Genomic DNA, 19,334 nt, shown 5'->3' with positions numbered 1-19,334 from the left:
GAGCTATGTTAATTGATGGACTGTTTTAGGATAGTGAGTTTGTGATTTGTGGAACTATTTGAGAATGTATTTGGAGACTTTATTGTTAAACTTTTTATTTTTATGGATTTCATAGGAAAAGATTTTGATTGTTTGAAGTTTATTGTGGATTTTTAATTATGCTCTGTTCCATTATATTAGTGCTGAGTATTAATAAGACAGGTTATGCATTTAAATCCTTGGTATGGGTTTGGTGCGTTACATGAGGTATGTGAAATCCTCTCCTAATAGATTTGAGAAGTTTAAGGCATGTGTTGAAAAAGAAAAAATTCAAAGCAAAAGTTTGTTGTGCCTTGATGTGTCTACTAGGTGGAATTCAACTTACTTGATGTTAGAAATTGCACTAAAGTTTGTGGCTGCATTTGAAAGGATGGAGGAAGATGATGGGCATTGACTTCGTTATTTTGAGGATCCATCTAGTGGTCCCCCTCAGTTTTTAGATTGAGAAAATGTAAGACTTTTTACCAAGTTTCTTGGTATGTTCTATGAGGCAACTTTAAGATTTTTTGATTCCTTGTTTGTGACTACTAATGTGTATTTCCATGATCTTGTTAGTCTTCAAGACTAGTTAAATCAATTGTGTAATGGTAGGGGTGATCCTTTGTTAAAGGGTATGGCACAAAGAATGAAATTGAAGTATGATAAGTATTGAGGAAGTGTTGATAGGATAAATCCGATGTTGTTTGTAGCTGTTGTGGTTGATCCTAGATATAAATTGAAATATGTGAAGTTTTGGTTTAAGCAATGGTATGACAAGGAGAAGAATGATGAGTTAGGATTAAGAGTTAGGGAAACTTTGAATAGATTGTACAAGCACTATAGTGGAGCAATGGGGACCTATGTGGTGCTAGCACTAGTGGGACTAGTGAGTTTGGTAGTAGTGATTTTGTTGCCATGTCCTCCATGCTAAGTGGCTTTGGTAGTGTAGAAAAAAGGATGAAGAGGTACAATAACATTTACAAACAGCACTTAGCAAATGAGGATAGTGTAGAATGGAAATCTGAATTGGACCGATACTTGTTAGAAGCTAGTGTAGATCCGGAGACAAAAGGCTTTGATATTTTTGATTGGTGGAGGGTGAATTCTTCAAGATATAGGATCCTTTCTCAAGTTGCCTATGATATTTTGGCAATTCCCATCTCTACCGTTGCATCTGAATCTGCATTTAGCACAGGCGGTCGTGTCTTGGATCCTTTCCATAGCTCATTGTCTCCCAATACTATTGACGCTTTGATTTGTACACAAAATTGGTTAAGGACCAAGGATTCAACTGAACCAACTAACCTACAAGAGGCAATGGATAAGTGGAAAACTATGAACTTGAATTAGGTAATGTGTTTATGTTTATTAGTATCTAAGGATTTAGGATCTAAATGTATTAGAACTTCAATGTGTAATGTTGGCAAACTATGATCAAAACTTAGAGTCTAGAATTAGGCTGCTCAAAGTGTGTTTATTTATAAAGTTGGAATCGAGTGTACTACAGGATTTATTGTGTAAATCTGCAAGGCTCGATTGATCGAAAATTAGACTCGATCGATCGAAGCTTGTGCAAATTGTTTTTCTGCAGAATTTTCAACCTAACCCAAGCCCGGATAACGTGTAGGGTTTTATGTTTTGCCTTAAATATAAAAGGAAAAACCCTAGCCACGTTTTATTGTTGTTGTTTATGCTGTGTGTATGAATCTCTTATGAGATCTAGAGGTGTTTGCCTTCATACATACTTAGGGTTATCAAGATCAAGATCGATGTCGAGAGCTTGGTGATCGTTTCAGTTGCTATATAAAGAGCTTAAAGAAAGACACAAGTGGGAGTACTGGTGGTTGCTATGAATCCAAGAAAGAAGTAGTCCATAGACTCAGAGCTGTCATGTGGTCGTAGTAGTAAGTTTTCTACTCGATGTAGTAATAGGATGTTAGTGGTCTAAGTTACTATTGTAAAACTTCAATTCTTTTATAGTGGATCTGTTTTACCTTGAGGATAGATAGGTTAAATCCTCCCTATGCTTTTTATCGGTTTGGTTTTCCTAGGTTATCATATCGTTGTGTTCTTTATTTTCCGCACTGTTTCAATGATATGATTTACTTGTGTTAACTTGGATTTGAATACTTTACCTAAGTTAATCACTTGGCTAAACAACTAGGTTAATATGTTTGTGTTTAAGGGGTCTAAAAATGTACAATGTTCGTTTCTAATTTTTTTCTGCTTTTGTTATTTATAAATTCTCTTGTATTTTTTTTTGTTATTTATTTATTTGTGAGCTATTATTTATATACAATTTGTTCCCCCCCCCCCTTATACCATAAGGATGTAAGGGACACTTCCTAATAATTTACTAGTCTTTAAACATCTCTACAATCCTCTATAACATATTACTTCTCCTTACTACTATTATGTCTTTGAGGTTAAAGGAGGTATTACCGCATGTAAGGATATCATCTAATGAGAATATGCATGCTGGCGGTTCCCCAAGATTTTCATCAAGCCCTAATAGGTTACTACCAATACAACCATTGTAAATGCATAATACATACCAAAATTTTATTATTTATTGTATATTATTATGAACTGTATATGTCAATAATGTTTTCAAATGGTCAGCTAGATAGTCTGCAACCTTTGCCAACACAGGGTTAAGTGTTGGCCTTTGGCCGATGTAGTCTTATTGGGGTGTGGTGCAATGTTATTGTTTGCTCTTTGGAGCCAGTGTTGCCTCTTTGAGGTTAGTATTATTGTTCCCAATGGGAATCACCCACTGAGTGTTTAGTAGCTTATGTCTTTGTCTGACTAATGTTTATTGTTTTCCATATCGAACTACTGTTTTATTGTTATTGATCCTTATAAGTGGAAAAATTGTTTATTACTAATATATATTGGTTTTACCTATTTAGTGTATTTTGGCTAACTAAAGTGGTTATTATTTTATTTAATGATTACAGTGTTATAGTTAAATGTTTTATTCTTGACAGTTTTATAGAATATATTATATTACTGTTAAAGCTATTTCTAAATGCTTTGTATAGAATATATTTTGTCAATGATACTAATGTTTTGTTTTGAAAGACATCCTCATACTATGTAGTCTCTTATTGAGCTTCTAGCTCACCCCCCTCTCTCCACCCTTTTCAGATTAGAGCAATGGAATATCTTCTGGTGGTAGATCATTGGAGCAATAGATTGAAGACTTCTTTTGGAGCTATGTTAATTGATGGACTGTTTTAGGATAGTGAGTTTGTGATTTGTGGAACTATTTGAGAATGTATTTGGAGACTTTATTGTTAAACTTTTTATTTTTATGGATTTCATAGGAAAAGATTTTGATTGTTTGAAGTTTATTGTGGATTTTTAATTATGCTCTGTTCCATTATATTAGTGCTGAGTATTAATAAGACAGGTTATGCATTTAAATCCTTGGTATGAGTTTGGTGCGTTACATGAGGTATGTGAAATCCTCTCCTAATAGATTTGAGAAGTTTAAGGCATGTGTTGAAAAAGAAAAAATTCAAAGCAAAAGTTTGTTGTGCCTTGATGTGTCTACTAGGTGGAATTTAACTTACTTGATGTTAGAAATTGCACTAAAGTTTGTGGCTGCATTTGAAAGGATGGAGGAAGATGATGGGCATTGCCTTCGTTATTTTGAGGATCCATCTAGTGGTCCCCCTCAGTTTTTAGATTGAGAAAATGTAAGACTTTTTACCAAGTTTCTTGGTATGTTCTATGAGGCAACTTTAAGATTTTTTGATTCCTTGTTTGTGACTACTAATGTGTATTCCATGATCTTGTTAGTCTTCAAGACTAGTTAAATCAATTGTGTAATGGTAGGGGTGATCCTTTGTTAAAGGGTATGGCACAAAGAATGAAATTGAAGTATGATAAGTATTGAGGAAGTGTTGATAGGATAAATCCGATGTTGTTTGTAGCTGTTGTGGTTGATCCTAGATATAAATTGAAATATGTGAAGTTTTGGTTTAAGCAATGGTATGACAAGGAGAAGACTGATGAGTTAGGATTAAGAGTTAGGGAAGCTTTGAATAGATTGTACAAGCACTATAGTGGAGCAGTGGGGACCTATGTGGTGCTAGCACTAGTAGGAATGGCAACGGGTCGGGTTCGGGCCGGGTTTTTTCATACCCGGACCCGACCCGCGGTGCAAAACCCATAACCCGGACCCGGCCCGTTTAGGGAACCGGGTTTTTTTTCGGGGCCCGGACCCGCCCCAGCCAGGCCCCGTTTAAGAATTGGGCCCAAACGGGCCCAACCGGAAAAAAAGACAAGTCTGAGACTGATCCTCAAGCACATCAGCCTCCACATTAGGCACTCCATACATCACTCTCTGCCCAACCTTTAACACGCTATTCTTCACTGTCGCCGCACTCATTCCATCTTTCAACTTTTGATGGATCTCCTCCACAAGCTTCGACAAAGGAAGCTCACTCTCTTCCATCAACACCGCCACAGTGCTGGAACTACTACTACACATTCCCACATCCAAAAAAACCTTCTTCTCCTTCATTTCCTTGTAGTACTTAAACAACCCATCAAGCTCCAACCTTAGATCCTCCATTTGAGCCGCTTTTTCTTCTGGTTTCAGAGACACTCTCTTTCGCTTCTGGGTCTTTCTGGGTACATCGGAGCCGTCCATTTTTGTACCCTTTGGGTCTTCATCAACGCCGATTGTCATTTCCATTTCCATATGATATCAGAGACAAAGATTCAGACGACGGGGTTGCTTGACAGTTGTGGGAATCGCAGAAGGGCTTTGGTTGGCGGTTGATGAGCGTGAAGAGGCGAGGGAGGTGAGGGACGGACTGAGGCGAGGGAGGTGAGGGAGGTGAGGGACGGACTGAGGCAAGGGAGACGAGGGAGGTAAAGGAAGGAACTGAGCTGACCGGCAAGGGAGGCAAGGGATGGACGGAGGCTAAAATGAGGGAGGGAGGTGAGGGAGGCTGAACTGAAGAAAAGAAATGAGGGAGATTGAGTACCGGGCTAGGGAATTAGGGTTAGATTAGGTTTATATATATAGGAGGGTATTTTCGTAATTTAAGTTCCGGGTTTTTTAACGGGTCGGGTCTCGGGTTTTTTGATAAAACCCGGACCTGACCCGGACCCGCTTCGGGTTTTTTTTTTTTAAAACCCGTACCCGACCCTATTCCTTATCGGATCGGGTAAAATCCGGCCCATTAGGGTCGGGCCGGGCCGGGTACCCACGGATCGGGCAAAAATTGCCATCCCTAAGCACTAGTGGGACTAGTGAGTTTGGTAGTAGTGATTTTGTTGCCATGTCCTCCATGCTAAGTGGCTTTGGTAGTGTAGAAAAGAGGATGAAGAGGTACAATAACATTTACAAACAGCACTTAGCAAATGAGGATAGTGTAGAATGGAAATCTGAATTGGACCGATACTTGTTAGAAGCTAGTGTAGATCCGGAGACAAAAGGCTTTGATATTCTTGATTGGTGGAGGGTGAATTCTTCAAGATATAGGATCCTTTCTCAAGTTGCCTGTGATATTTTGGCAATTCCCATCTCTACCGTTGCATCTGAATCTGCATTTAGCACAAGGGGTCGTGTCTTGGATCCTTTCCATAGCTTATTGTCTCCCAATACTATTGACGCTTTGATTTGTACACAAAATTGGTTAAGGACCAAGGATTCAACTAAACCAACTAACCTACAAGAGGGAATGGATAAGTGGAAAACTATGAACTTGAATTAGGTAATGTGTTTATGTTTATTAGTATCTAAGGATTTAGGATCTAAATGTATTAGAACTTCAATGTGTAATGTTGGCAAACCATGATCAAAACTTAGAGTCTAGAATTAGGCTGCTCAAAGTGTGTTTATTTATAAAGTTGGAATCGAGTGTACTACAAGATTTATTGTGTAAATCTGCAAGGCTCGATCGATCGAAAATTAGACTCGATCGATCGAAGCTTGTGCAAATTGTTTTTTTGCAGAATTTTCAACTTAACCCAAGCCCGGATAACGTGTAGGGTTTTATGTTTTGCCTTAAATATAAAAGGAAAAATCCTAGCCACGTTTTATTGTTGTTGTTTATGCTGTGTGTATGAATCTCTTATGAGATCTAGAGGTGTTTGCCTTCATACATACTTAGGGTTATCAAGATCAAGATCGATGTCGAGAACTTGGTGATCGTTTCAGTTGCTATATAAAGAGCTTAAAGAAAGACACAAGTGGGAGTACTGGTGGTTGCTATGAATCCAAGAAAGAAGTAGTCCATAGACTCGGAGCTGTCATGTGGTCGTAGTAGTAAGTTTTCTACTCAATGTAGTAATAGGATGTTAGTGGTCTAAGTTACTATTGTAAAACTTCAATTCTTTTATAGTGGATCTGTTTTACCTTGAGGATAGATAGGTTAAATCCTCCCTATGCTTTTTATCGGTTTGGTTTTCCTAGGTTATCATATCGTTGTGCTCTTTATTTTCCGCACTGTTTCAATGATATGATTTACTTGTGTTAACTTGGATTTGAATACTTTACCTAAGTTAATCACTTGGCTAAACAATTAGGTTAATATGTTTGTGTTTAAGGGGTCTAAAAATGTACAATGTTCGTTTCTAATTTTTTTCTGCTTTTGTTATTTATAAATTCTCTAGTATTTTTTTTTGTTATTTATTTATTTGTGAGCTATTATTTATATACAATTTGTCCCCCCCCTCCCCCCCCTTTTAGAGCTTGCACCAAAACTCAATGTGGGTACAGATTCTGTTCTAGACTGATTTGGAAGGTCAGGTTGTTTCTTGGACTTAGCTACCTAAGGTAACTTAAAAATTTTATGTAATTTGCTTGTGTTTGTTGGCTACTATTTGTAATGGTGTTAATTGTCATGTATTGCTTTCTACTTTCTACTTATCATTATTTTTTGGGGATTGACATCATAGGGATGGAGTTTTTTGTATATGATGACTTGGAGATGGATTTGGAGTTGTTGGCTGGCTCATTGTAGAAATTTTTTGTGGTTGAATTGCTGACTTAATCATGGAGAGGACCAAATTAGGAGTGTTTGGGTGCTTAGGCTGCTGCTGGTTGCTGGTTTGATGCTTCTTTGCTGTTCTCTCCATTATTTTTGTTTACTAGATACACACATGACAATACTAGCACTGAACACACTTGAAAATTATTAGATCATTAGTCATAGTAGACTAGACTGCCTCCATTTTTTGTGAAAAATATGTAGTTGTGTAGTGTACCAATTGTATATTCTAGTCCAACATCCATTATGTATATTTGTATAGTGCTTCTCAAGCACTACTTGACTATTTTGTAGTGCTGCACTACTACTCCTCCTTGGGGCTGTGCTACTGCTTATATTTGATGATTTCTATGATAGAAATATTAATGTTAATGTTGCTGCCATGTAAGAATTCTCTTGTTATGGTTGAGACATAATACTTTGTAAGTGTGTGTTTGATTTGGAATGTTGTGACAGGTTTAGATTTATTAATATGTGTTAATGTGTTTAATAAAAACATGTTTAATTTGACAGGTTGAATTTAAGTTATATTATAGTTGAGACTTGATACTCTATAATTGTGTATTTGATTTGGAATGTTATGAGTCTGGTGACAGGTTTGGAGTTGTCTTTTTGTGGTTGAAACTTGATAAAGAAAGGCTTAGTTAAAAAGAAGTCAGTTAAAAAGAACTCAAAATGGGCTTAAAATGCTATGTTTTCAAGGCCAAAAAGCCCAAAGCTTAGAATAGGAATTTTTTAAAATCCAGCCTATATAATCGAATGAACCGCACTGAGTCGCTAAGATTAACTGCGCCTTGTGTAGATTGGTTTTTATCTTCCAAAAGTGAGGTGTGGTTAAGCATAGGGTGAAACCGCACTCTATAGGTGTGGTGCAAAAAACCTCTCCAAAATTGACCGAACCGAACCGTGTACACCCTTAATTGGACTAGTTTTTGCCTTAGGTCTACTGATAAGTGATGTACAATTACTTCTTTATCTATGCCAGGCATGTGTATGTCCGTCATGTCTTCCAACTCTTCTCCATGGTTCTTTTCTGGCTTTGCTTCCTCGACTGTCCAATTATGGTTTTCCTCTGTAGCCAAGGCTGCTTGGTAACATTCCCGAGCCAGAACTTGGTCTCCCCAAACCTCTCCAACTCCATTCTCCGTAGGAAACTTAATCTTCAAGTAATAAATTAAGGTCGATGCTTTGAATATGTTTAGCATTGGTCGTCCAATGATTACAATGTAGGACGAAGGACAATCTATAACAAGGAAGTCGATATCCTTCTTCACTTGATTTAGGAATGTTCCTACAACCACAGTCAGTGTAACAATTCCCTTAAGTATACCTTGTCTCCGGAGAAACTTACCAAGGGTGAGTGGAATGGATGAAGTTTCTCTTTATCGATTTTCTTTTTTTGGAAAATGGATAGCTACATCATGTTCGCTGAACTACCATTGTCAATTAGAACTTGGCGGATATTGAAATTTTCAATTTTCAAAATGATCACCAATGGATCGTCATGTGGTTGTTTTACACCCCATGAATCTTTTCCTGAAAAGGTAACATCTAGTTCGTCTAACTTGGCATGCTTCATCCAAACAGGTTTTGTATGTATCTTGTTCACCTGCCTCGTGTATGCCCTTCTAAGTGACCTGGACAAACCTCCTGCCACTAATCCCCTAGCTATAGTTTGAATCTCTTCTGGTACTGCTTGCTGCTTCTCTTTTTCTCGTGCTTGTGGGAGACTTCTATCTTCATCTTAAGGTCAACTCCCGCCTTCGTCTTTCTAGGACCTATAATGTTGATCACTTTGCCCCACAAACCTCTTTAGTTTTCCTTGCTAAATCAAATTTTTGATCTGATTCTTCAAATCATGACACTCGTTCATATCATGCCTATGATCCTTATGGAAATGACAATATTTGCTCTTGTTTCTCCTCTCTGGATTACTTCTCATTGGCTTAGGCCACCTCAAAATAGGGTCATTTTTTACCTGCATTAAAATTTTGCTGGGAGGCATTACTAGCGGGGTGAAGTTTGGGAAACGCCCTATGTTATCCTTTGGCAGGCTGTGTGCGAGTTTGCCCTCTTTTCGGTGGTCTGGACCATCCTTACTCTCGCTCTCCTTCCTTGGCCTTTTCTTGATCCCTTTAGAAGCTAGGACATCCTCTGCATTCATGTACTTTTGTGCTTTGAACAATAGGTCAGCCATGGTTGCCAGCGAGTTCTTAGTTATCGAAAACAAGAATTCCTCTGACCTTAATCCTACTTGAAAGGCTGTGAGCAACACTTGATCTTTTGCTCCGTCTACTTGCAGGACTTCTTTGTTAATCTTGTCACATACATTCTCAAGGATTTTCCTGCTTCTTGTCTCACACTTAATAAGTGTGAAGTGGGTCGTTTGTACCTTTGGCCACTGATGAAATGACAGACAAAGGCACCTCCTAGTTTGTAGAAACTCCTAATTGTCGAAGGGGGAATCTTGCTAAACCACACTCTGGTTGGCCCCTTCAGAGTAGTTAGAAAAGCTCTGCATAATTTCATCTAGGGTTTTTTGCAAGTTCATTAGGCTTTTGAAGGACTCGATGTGGTCAAGCGGGTCCTTTGATTCGTCAAACGAATCAAGCTGTGGGAGCCTAAACTTCTGTGGTAGTGGTAAATCTAGCACAGCTACAGTAAACAGTGATGCAATTTTTTTGATCATTCTGTCTAGGTTTCTCTCACCTTTCCCCTTCACTGCGTTATTCAATTCGTCCATCCATTTCTTCATGTTTTGGAATTCTTCTTCCATCCTACTTGGACGCTCAGTTCTATTAGAATTGTCTTTCCCCCGATTGTCCCCTTCATTATTGCTTTGTTGTTCCCTGATCTTTATCCTAGGTAGGGCATTGTCGCTTCTCAGCCTCAATTCCTGATTTTGCCTAGTTAGCTCTTCCACAGTTGCAACAAATGCTCAAATATGCTCTTCCATTTAGTTTGAAGAATTGGGATCCTTTGAAAAGACAAAAAACTTTCGTAATGGGTTAGAGCACCGGTTTTAGGTATGTCTTCCCTACAGACGGGGGCCAAGCTAATAATGCCTTAAATCGTCAGTATATTGTTCGTCCAACGGAACCAACATCTTTTTTGTGTGCCTACAAAACAAAAGAGAGATTTTGGTGGAGAAAGCACCAGTGGAGTGTTTCCTTAGAACCCTTCGATGATAAAGTCAGAATGACAGTTGATAATAGAAAAATTAGAACTTCTTTTGGGTTTTCAGAGTGTTTTTTGTGCATACATTTCCTTTATTTATCTGGCCTTTTATAGGAGCTGGACCATGTAACTTGCTTTCATTATGTCATTAATTGGGCTTTATTGCCTTTGTAACGTATCAGGTGATTAAATTGGTTACCTTTAATGATCATCGGTTACAAAACCTGCTGGAGATTCTGTCAGTTACTAGTGCGCATAAATTAGCATTAATGTCCATTTATTGTTGTTGGATGAATTATTTTCCGATTCATCACAAAGCATCCTCAATACAAAGTTTTATACCCTTTGACACAGGATAATCGCTCTTCCAGAGCCTTCGATTAAGTTTGATGAACCTGATATCGTATTGACATTGGCTTTGCATAATATTAAACTTTGAAAATATTTCTTATCTTTAAGGATTATATGAGTTGTTGTACTGTTTGCTAGACAAAAATCTTTACTAGTAATCTTGGAATTAATTTTTACCAGTAAGACCCATGCCACTTCATATATGAAAAACATAAATTAAACTTTATTATTTTAAATGTAAATAAAACATAGCAAAATAAAAATACTTATTAAAATGCAATAATATAATAAAAGAAAACAATTAATTTGTATGGAGATTTCCATCACTAATCAAATTATCAAATTTTCCATCAACGACACATCAAGATGAGTCATATCCACTCCATTTGAAAAAAATCAAGATAATTCATAGGATCTTTAGGATCATTATGATTAGCAAAATTTGTTTCAATTCCCTTTCCCTTTTCTTTAATGGAGGCCTGGTACAAATCTACTAAATGTTTAGAAGTACAACAAGTACGTGACCAATAACCTTCCATACCACACCTATAACACTTATTTTCATGGCCTTTTGATGGTTTTTAGCAACAGCTCATTATTTTGTTCAGATACTAGAAGAGAAAATATTAGTTCATAACACTTTATGAACATATGCATTCGATATTGCTACTGTAGGAGCACATCCAAAACATGATATATGTGTCTTCTATTATATAAATAATGACAAATAAAAATTATCGTTTTTCCACAATCCTTCTAGGATACTCTGTTGCCATCCATAATAATATCTTCAGGATTTATTATATTAACATAAATCTCATCGAGATTCATTGCTTCCAGACGAATCTTAGTATCAAGGATCCATGATTTCCATGATAAGAAATTCTTGCCTAAGATGTAAAGGACAACAAATTTAAGCTTTGTAAGGTTTGACATCTATATCAAATATATAATTACATAAGTAATTAAATAAACAAATATTTTTATCATACAAAATTCTAATGAAAGAATGATACACATACATATATCTTCAAAGTTGATTCATACACGTTACATATAACTATGATTAAGTTGCTTTATCACAAACCATTTTTAACAAAATATTTTTAATCAATTAAACGTTCATCTCATAACAATATATAACAATAGGATAATGTGAATCTCATAAAATTTGAATCTCATAACAATATATAATGTGAATCTCATAAAATATTTTAATCAATTAAAAATCACTAAAATTATAAGCATAAAACGTAACGTCAAATAAATAGGATAATTACTAATTCTTTAGAAAGAAAACTTACAGTGAGTTGAGAGAGCTACACAAATAATCTTTGATGTTTGAAGAACAATAGGAGTACAACTTCCTTTTCAAAATTGGGTAGAAACTCGTGTTGATAACATGTTGTAAAATAATAGAAATAGATAAAACTACGTAAGAAGAAAACAAGAAATATATATTAATAAACTCTTATATTCAAGTGGTCATCCACAATCCTTTTGATATCTCTTAGATGTGTACAATAACAGTAAACCAATCCCATATATATATATATATATATATATAGAACCTTAGAATGCTTGTAGAGTTCATGGGATAATGTTGCAATAATGAATACAATTATGGACATACATCTCCCCTATAGACTTTGTTAAGGTTATGTTGTATTGTAATTGGCTAATCCTTTGAAAAAATGCACTTTACTTTTAATTGGTAGATCTAAGATGGTTTAGTACTTCAAGAAACATATTGTTCAAGTCAAGTATTAAAGACATGAAGATTGGTCCAAAAAACAAGTGAAGAAAAGTTGTTCATTAAGTCTCGACAGATAGCTCGACAAATGCCTGCTATCAAGACTTAATGTGAAGCTCGATAGATAACTCGATAGCAGCTCGATCTATTGAGACTTACGAATTTTAGTTTTCTAGATCTAAAATTTAGCCCAGGCTTTTATAATTGTTTATGGTTTCTTTTTTGACAACCCTAAACATATATAAGGCTTATTTTAAAAGCCGTCACATATGAATACAAAAACCAAGAGACTTATTTTCTCTGTGTGAAGCTACTCGTTTGTATGTCATAGGGTTTTGTAACCAAGTACTTCCTAAACCTCATTGTTGATGAAGTGGAGAACTTTGCAGCTAACAATATCTGTTCAAGTTGTTGGAGTTAGTCACGTACTGGGATTCGTGCAAAGGGTTATTCACAAATTGGAGGTTTGTGCATTAAAGGAAAGAATGCTACTAAAAGATCAAGTCCAAGTGGGTATTGGAGCGAAGGTTCAACTGTAGGTTGGTATTTCGGGATATATAGGCCAGGGTAGTTGGTAAAATTCTTTATACTTGTCATCGCTTGATTGTTGTTTAGTGGATTTTTGGGTGTGGTGATCTTAAAATCATCCGGTGGGATTTTTGCCTTGCAAGGTTTTCCCCATTTGTTAACAAATCACCATGCAAAATTTATTTTCCGCTGCACCTAGTATTTTTGGTGATTTATTGGTGTCTCCATGATTTGCATGCAATTGAACCTAATTAATCAACATGGGTAATTGAATTAATTAAGTGGGGTCAAGCTATCTTAACCCAACAGACTTTACACATTTTAAATAACCCTTTCATTACCCAAGCTTTACACATTCCAATCACTTTATTTTTAATAATTTTTGAAAATTTTGAAAAGGTCGTGGTTTCAATTAGTGCTTTATGAATTTGGGCTTTTCTCAAAACTAAAAAGTAGAGAGCTTGGTAAAAACCATTAAAAAAATGAGTTTGGAAATTGTTGAGTATTTGATAGCACATATTAAAATTACTTTTTGATGTGTAAATCACCTAAATAACAAAAAATATTTCCTTAAGTATTATTATTTTTTTAATATAAAATTTCTCCGTACTCTTATCCAACATTCACATAACCCCTTAGCCTACTCAAAACCTTTTATTTTTATTTATTTATTTATTTATTTTACTTCTCTTTTTTTTTCAACCACACGTTTCTCTCACCTTATTCTCTTTCACCTTTATCTTCTCTGGCATCTACCATTATCTTCTTTTTGCTACTCCTTTTCTCTAATTTCATTTCACATGCACATGCTCACGCTCGAACATCTTCCAAGAACCAAACCAACTCCTCTCAAAAATCCCAACTGTGTTCTTTGTGTTTTCGTATCACATCTCTTGGGTTGGATTTCAAAAATGTGATTTTTCACGTTTACAGAGACAAAAAACACTATTGCAAGTTTTTACCAAATGCCTAGTTTCCCCTAAAACCCCAATTTGAAAATGCTACTGTGACTTTTTACCCAAAAACACTGAACCAAACGGGCACTAAGTCCCCTAGTCTACACAATATTCAAACATGATACAAAATTAGCAAATTAGAGTTTAGCATAATAGGTTCATGTAAAATTTGGGTTGACATAAATTGATCCATTTAATAGACAAGTCAATTTGAGTTTGACGCACAAATCCCGTTTCATGCCGTTTGGTTTATCTAAATGTCAATTTTACTAATTTACCTTTCAAAGTTTATAGTCGTAATTATATTTTATTTGTTGGTGACTTTGTGTTGAAATTTAGTTGTTTACTCATACATTCTATGAAATATGAAAACCACGAATAGGTTAATCTTGTCAAATAAACGTGTTAACATGACAACATGACTTATTCATCAAATGGGCTATGTCACCTCTAATATGACTTATTTATTAAACAGGTTATGTGAGTCATGTCGTATCAATCTGTTTAATATATAGGTTGTGTTAAAATCGGTGGATCTTGACACGATTAATAAACATGTCGTGTTTTATGCCAAACTATATAGTCAAATACTAATATGAGTCAATACAACAACAAAAAAAAGACACGTGAACATGAATTTCCACCCTTAATGGGACATATCCACAATTGAATCTCCACCTCACAATTCATTATTAGATAATACTGAAAATCTTAGTCTTCTTGGGTTAGGGCTCTTACACCAATACCATTGTGGTTGTTGTTGGTCAAGCCATTTTTGGACAAGTGTTTGGGATATCAATGATGGGAAAAGAGGTATTGTTTGGGGTATTTTGGGGGAAATTGTTGCAAGGATTTAGATTTGGGCCTAGGGTTTTGGAAGAGGATGGTTGTAATTGTAATATAGGGTTTTTTATGGAGGAAAGTAGGGGTGTTCATCAAACCGCATATACCGCAAAAACCGCACTAAAACCGCTTGCAAAATGATATAACCGCATCGCACCACAAGTAACAGTGTACCGCACCGCACCACACTGCATGATGCAATGCAGTTTGCAGTTTGATAATAAGAAAACTGCACAAACCACACTGCACTGCACCCTCTCTATATAAATTAATATATTTATTTATTTTTAATATTAAATATATTATTAATAGTTTAATAACCCTAATTTTCAAAAATATATCTACTATTTTATTTCATATGTAACATATTATTAACAAGCTATTTTTGTCTTTAAAAAAATAATTAAAAAAAAAAGAATTATTAAAACGACAATTATTTCTACTATTGATTAAAACATAAGATTTTTTTTTCTTTAAAAAAAAAAAAAAATAAACCACAATCAACATGCTAGAATAGCAAAGAGCGTTACGAGCTCATCGAGGAATCCATTAAAAGAACAACAAGCAACACCTCAAATCCTTCATAGAAATACATATTTATAGTTCATTCATATGAGAAGGGTTATGAAATAATGCTCATTTTGGAATAGTTATAAAATAATGCTTATTTTGTTCCATTTCTTCTTAAGCATACCGGAGTAACACTTATTCCTTCAATGAAATTGAGATAAATACCATTTTCATCCCTGTTCTAAAAGAAAAATAATAATAATAATAAAGGTGAATGATATTATAGTAAACTATGTATTTTTTTTGTCATTATTTTTTAAAACTTCCAAATTCAATAGAGAAGATGATGTTCTACTCCAATCCATTATTTTCAAAACTCTTAAACCTAGTGTTACCAAATTTTGAGTGGATTTTGGATTCAAATTAAACTTTTAAATCAGTACACTTGTTTCACATTATTTAAGAGGGTATGTTGTGTGTAGTATAATTTATTCCACATTCCTTTAAAAGTTACCATGACTTTTTAATGAAGTTTGTGTTATGTCTTTATGTTAGAATCTTATTCTCGCTCCCTTGTATGAGTGTGTGTGTGCGCGCGCGCGCTTGTTTCTAAAAAAAAACATTGTTTAAACAAAAAATAGAGATGCCACACAAAGAAAGTGTTTGGTCGAGACCGTCCCAACCCAGAGAGAAAGAGAGAGAGAGAACCACATGTAGATCCTTTCTAAACCTTCCCCCACCTTTCCTCTAAGGGTGTTCGCAGTACGATGTGGTGCGATTTTGGGCCATTTTTAGCACTGCACTTTCGGTGCGGTTTAACTAAAACCATAACTGCATCGCACCTTATTTTTGCAGTCAATGTGCGGTGCGGTGTGGTGTAGTGTGGTTTAGAGTTTAGCTAAAATTATAACTGCACCATATCTCATTTTTGCGGTCATATGTGCGGTGCTATGTATAAGATGTGGTTTGAAGTCGGTATATTTTTCAAATTTTGGGCTTTTCCTACCCAGCCCAAAATATTTTTTTCCTTTTTTTTTTTTTTTGGCCAAGTTTTAAATTATTGAGCTAGTTTTTCTTTATTTTGGATTGGCTTTTCTAGTCAACACTCATTAGGGTTATCAAAATTTTTTTTTTTTTTGAAAATTAGGGTTATTAAACTATTAATAATATATTTAATATTAAAAATAAATAATATATTAATTTATATAGAGAGGGTGCAGTGTAGTGTGGTTTGTGCAGTTTTCTTATTATCAAACTGCAAACTGCATTGCATCATGCAGTGTGGTGCGGTGCGGTACACTATTACTTGTGGTGCGATGCGGTTATGTCATTTTGCAAGCGGTTTTAGTGCGGTTTTTGCGATATATGCGGTTTGATGAACACCCCTACTTTCCTCCATAAAAAACCCTATATTACAATTACAACCATCCTCTTCCAAAACCCTAGGCCCAAATCTAAATCCTTGCAACAATTTCCCCCAAAATACCCCAAACAATACCTCTTTTCCCATCATTGATATCCCAAACACTTGTCCAAAAATGGCTTGACCAACAACAACCACAATGGTATTGGTGTAAGAGCCCTAACCCAAGAAGACTAAGATTTTCAATATTATCTAATAATGAATTGTGAGGTGGAGATTCAATTGTGGATATGTCCCATTAAGGGTGGAAATTTATGTTCACGTGTCTTTTTTTTGTTGTTGTATTGACTCATATTAGTATTTGACTATATAGTTTGGCATAAAACACGACATGTTTATTAATCGTGTCAAGATCCACCGATTTTAACACAACCTATATATTAAACAGATTGATACGACATGACTCACATAACCTGTTTAATAAATAAGTCATATTAGAGGTGACATAGCCCATTTGATGAATAAGTCATGTTGTCATGTTAACACGTTTATTTGACAAGATTAACCTATTCGTGGTTTTCATATTTCATAGAATGTATGAGTAAACAACTAAATTTCAACACAAAGTCACCAACAAATAAAATATAATTACGACTATAAACTTTGAAAGGTAAATTAGTAAAATTGACATTTAGATAAACCAAACGGCATGAAACGGGATTTGTGCGTCAAACTCAAATTGACTTGTCTATTAAATGGATCAATTTATGTCAACCCAAATTTTACATGAACCTATTATGCTAAACTCTAATTTGCTAATTTTGTATCATGTTTGAATATTNTAAAAAAAAAAAAAAAAAAAGACTTTGTATACTAAATTCAAACGCCTCCACAAGGTTTTTCACGGACTATACTTGAAAACCACTGCTTTGGCAGATGGCACTACTAAAAGTATTAACTTGAATTAAAACTTGGTAAAACCTCAATTTAAAACTCTTTTGGTATATTTGAGGCCCATAAACAGAAATGAAAACTTTAATACACTCTTTGAATTTTTATAAATAGCCAAAAATTAAATTAAAAAAATGGTTTGTGGAGGCGTTTGAATTTAGTATACAAAGTCTTTTTTTTTTTTTTTTTTTAATTATAATATTCATACTAGTAATACCACTTTGTTCAGAATTTGTGAATTTTGGAATGTGATTACCAAGATTTGATCCAAGGTTTTATAGAAATATTTGGGTTTTCATTCCTTTTTTTTAATTTTTAATTAACCAATTGTTTCTGGTTTAAATTTTGTTAATTGGGTTCTCAAAACTAACATCTGTGAGCTGCAATCTTGGTTTTGCTGTACTGAAACGTAAGAATATGACTAATGAAAGTCTTGATAACATTTGACAAAAAGAGGAACCGGTTGGTGATGAGAGAGCCCCCTTGTTATCCACAAGTCAGGATGAAGAAGCTAATTTCATGGAGCTTCCTTTCTTGGTTCTGTCTTCAATGTGGTGTGTACCATCGTTGGTTCCGGAATTATGAGTTTGCCTGCCACATTGAAAGTGTTGGGTCTTGTCCTTGGTGTTGCTCTGATTATAGTTGCTGCATTCTTGACTGAGGCATCGATTGAGATGTTGGTGAGATTTAGCAAGCCTGGGGCTGCACTTTCTTATAGGGATTTAATGGGTGATGCCTTTGGAAGGATTGGGAAAATATTGCTTCAAGTCTGTGTTATCATCAACAACATTGGTGTTCTTATTGTGTATTTGATAATAATTGGTGTAACTTCAATGCTTTCCTTTGTCCTATATGCTTGTACTTAATTTAGTCTTAATATACCATCATTTAGCAGCGTCTGGTTGGAGTTATCAGAAGTCCAAGAAGATAGAGCAGCTAAGTGAGTCACAAGAGTCCAGACCTGAAGCAGAGATCAAACGGCAAGTAGTTTAAAGTATAAAGCTGCATGTAGTTTAGTGTTAGTTAGTGAGCATGTGTTTTACACGTGACTGATTAGCTGTACAATTTTGTTAGTTAGTTAAGAAGTTTGTTAGATCAGATTAGTGAGTATTTTGGTTCTGGTTTAGTTATAAATACCTGCAATTGTATCTGTTTTATTCAGATTAATGAAATCAGTTTTTCAGTAAACTTCATATGGTATCAGAGCGTTGAAGTCTCTCTATTTTCTCCCAAATTTTTTTTAGAGCTTGTTCTTGAGAGCTATTTTCTCCCAAATTTCTAGGGTTTGTTCTTGAGAGTTTTTCAAGCTTCGTCAATGGCTGAAGCAACAAACACTTCATCTGCTTCTTCTGTGCAAGATCCTGCACTCGTAGAGCATATCTCCAATCCTCTGTTTCTCCATCATGCTGAAAGTCCTGGAGCCATGCTTGTGTCTGAACCGTTGATTGGTGAAAATTACCATGCTTGGGTTCGTTCAATGAGAAAAGCATTGGTTGCCAAGAATAAATTTGGCTTTGTCAATGGTAGTATTACTCTATCTTCACCATTGATAAAGACTCCAGCAGCTGTGGATGCTTGGATTCGCTGTGACAACGTGGTTGGTTCTTGGTTGATGAAGGCTGTATCACCTCAAATTCGAGTGAGTATCACCTACAGGGACACTGCTCTGGAGATTTGGAACGACCTCAGGGATACACATTCTCAAGGGAATGGACCTAGGGTTTTCCAAATTCAGAAGGATATAGCTTCAATGTGTCAGGGTGAGTCTTCAATCACCAATTATTTTACTCAATTGAAGCTATTCTGGGATCAACTTCAGAATTTTAGGCCTACTCCTACTTGTTCTTGTGGGAAGTGTACCTGTAATATGC

The 19,334-nt window shown here is 35.4% G+C and overlaps 1 protein-coding gene and 1 pseudogene across 1 annotated transcript; one reads left to right on the top strand and one right to left on the bottom strand.

Moving 5' to 3' along the window:
• Positions 1-4,270: 4,270 nt before the first annotated feature.
• Positions 4,271-4,726, bottom strand: LOC112018955 (chromatin assembly factor 1 subunit FAS1-like). Its single transcript, XM_024051490.2, has one exon. The coding sequence runs from the start codon at positions 4,724-4,726 to the stop codon at positions 4,271-4,273; it is 456 nt and encodes a 151-aa protein (XP_023907258.2).
• Positions 4,727-5,318: 592 nt separating this feature from the next.
• Positions 5,319-19,334, top strand: part of LOC112039654 (amino acid transporter AVT6A-like) — an 18,232-nt pseudogene continuing 4,216 nt past the window's right edge.

The sequence above is a fragment of the Quercus suber genome, unplaced genomic scaffold (assembly GCF_002906115.3).
Source record: "Quercus suber isolate HL8 unplaced genomic scaffold, Cork oak 2.0 scaffold_630, whole genome shotgun sequence".
NCBI classification, from domain to species: domain Eukaryota; kingdom Viridiplantae; phylum Streptophyta; class Magnoliopsida; order Fagales; family Fagaceae; genus Quercus; species Quercus suber.
The sequence above is the reverse complement of the archived record's forward strand: the minus strand, read 5'-3'. Positions and strand labels throughout refer to the sequence as shown.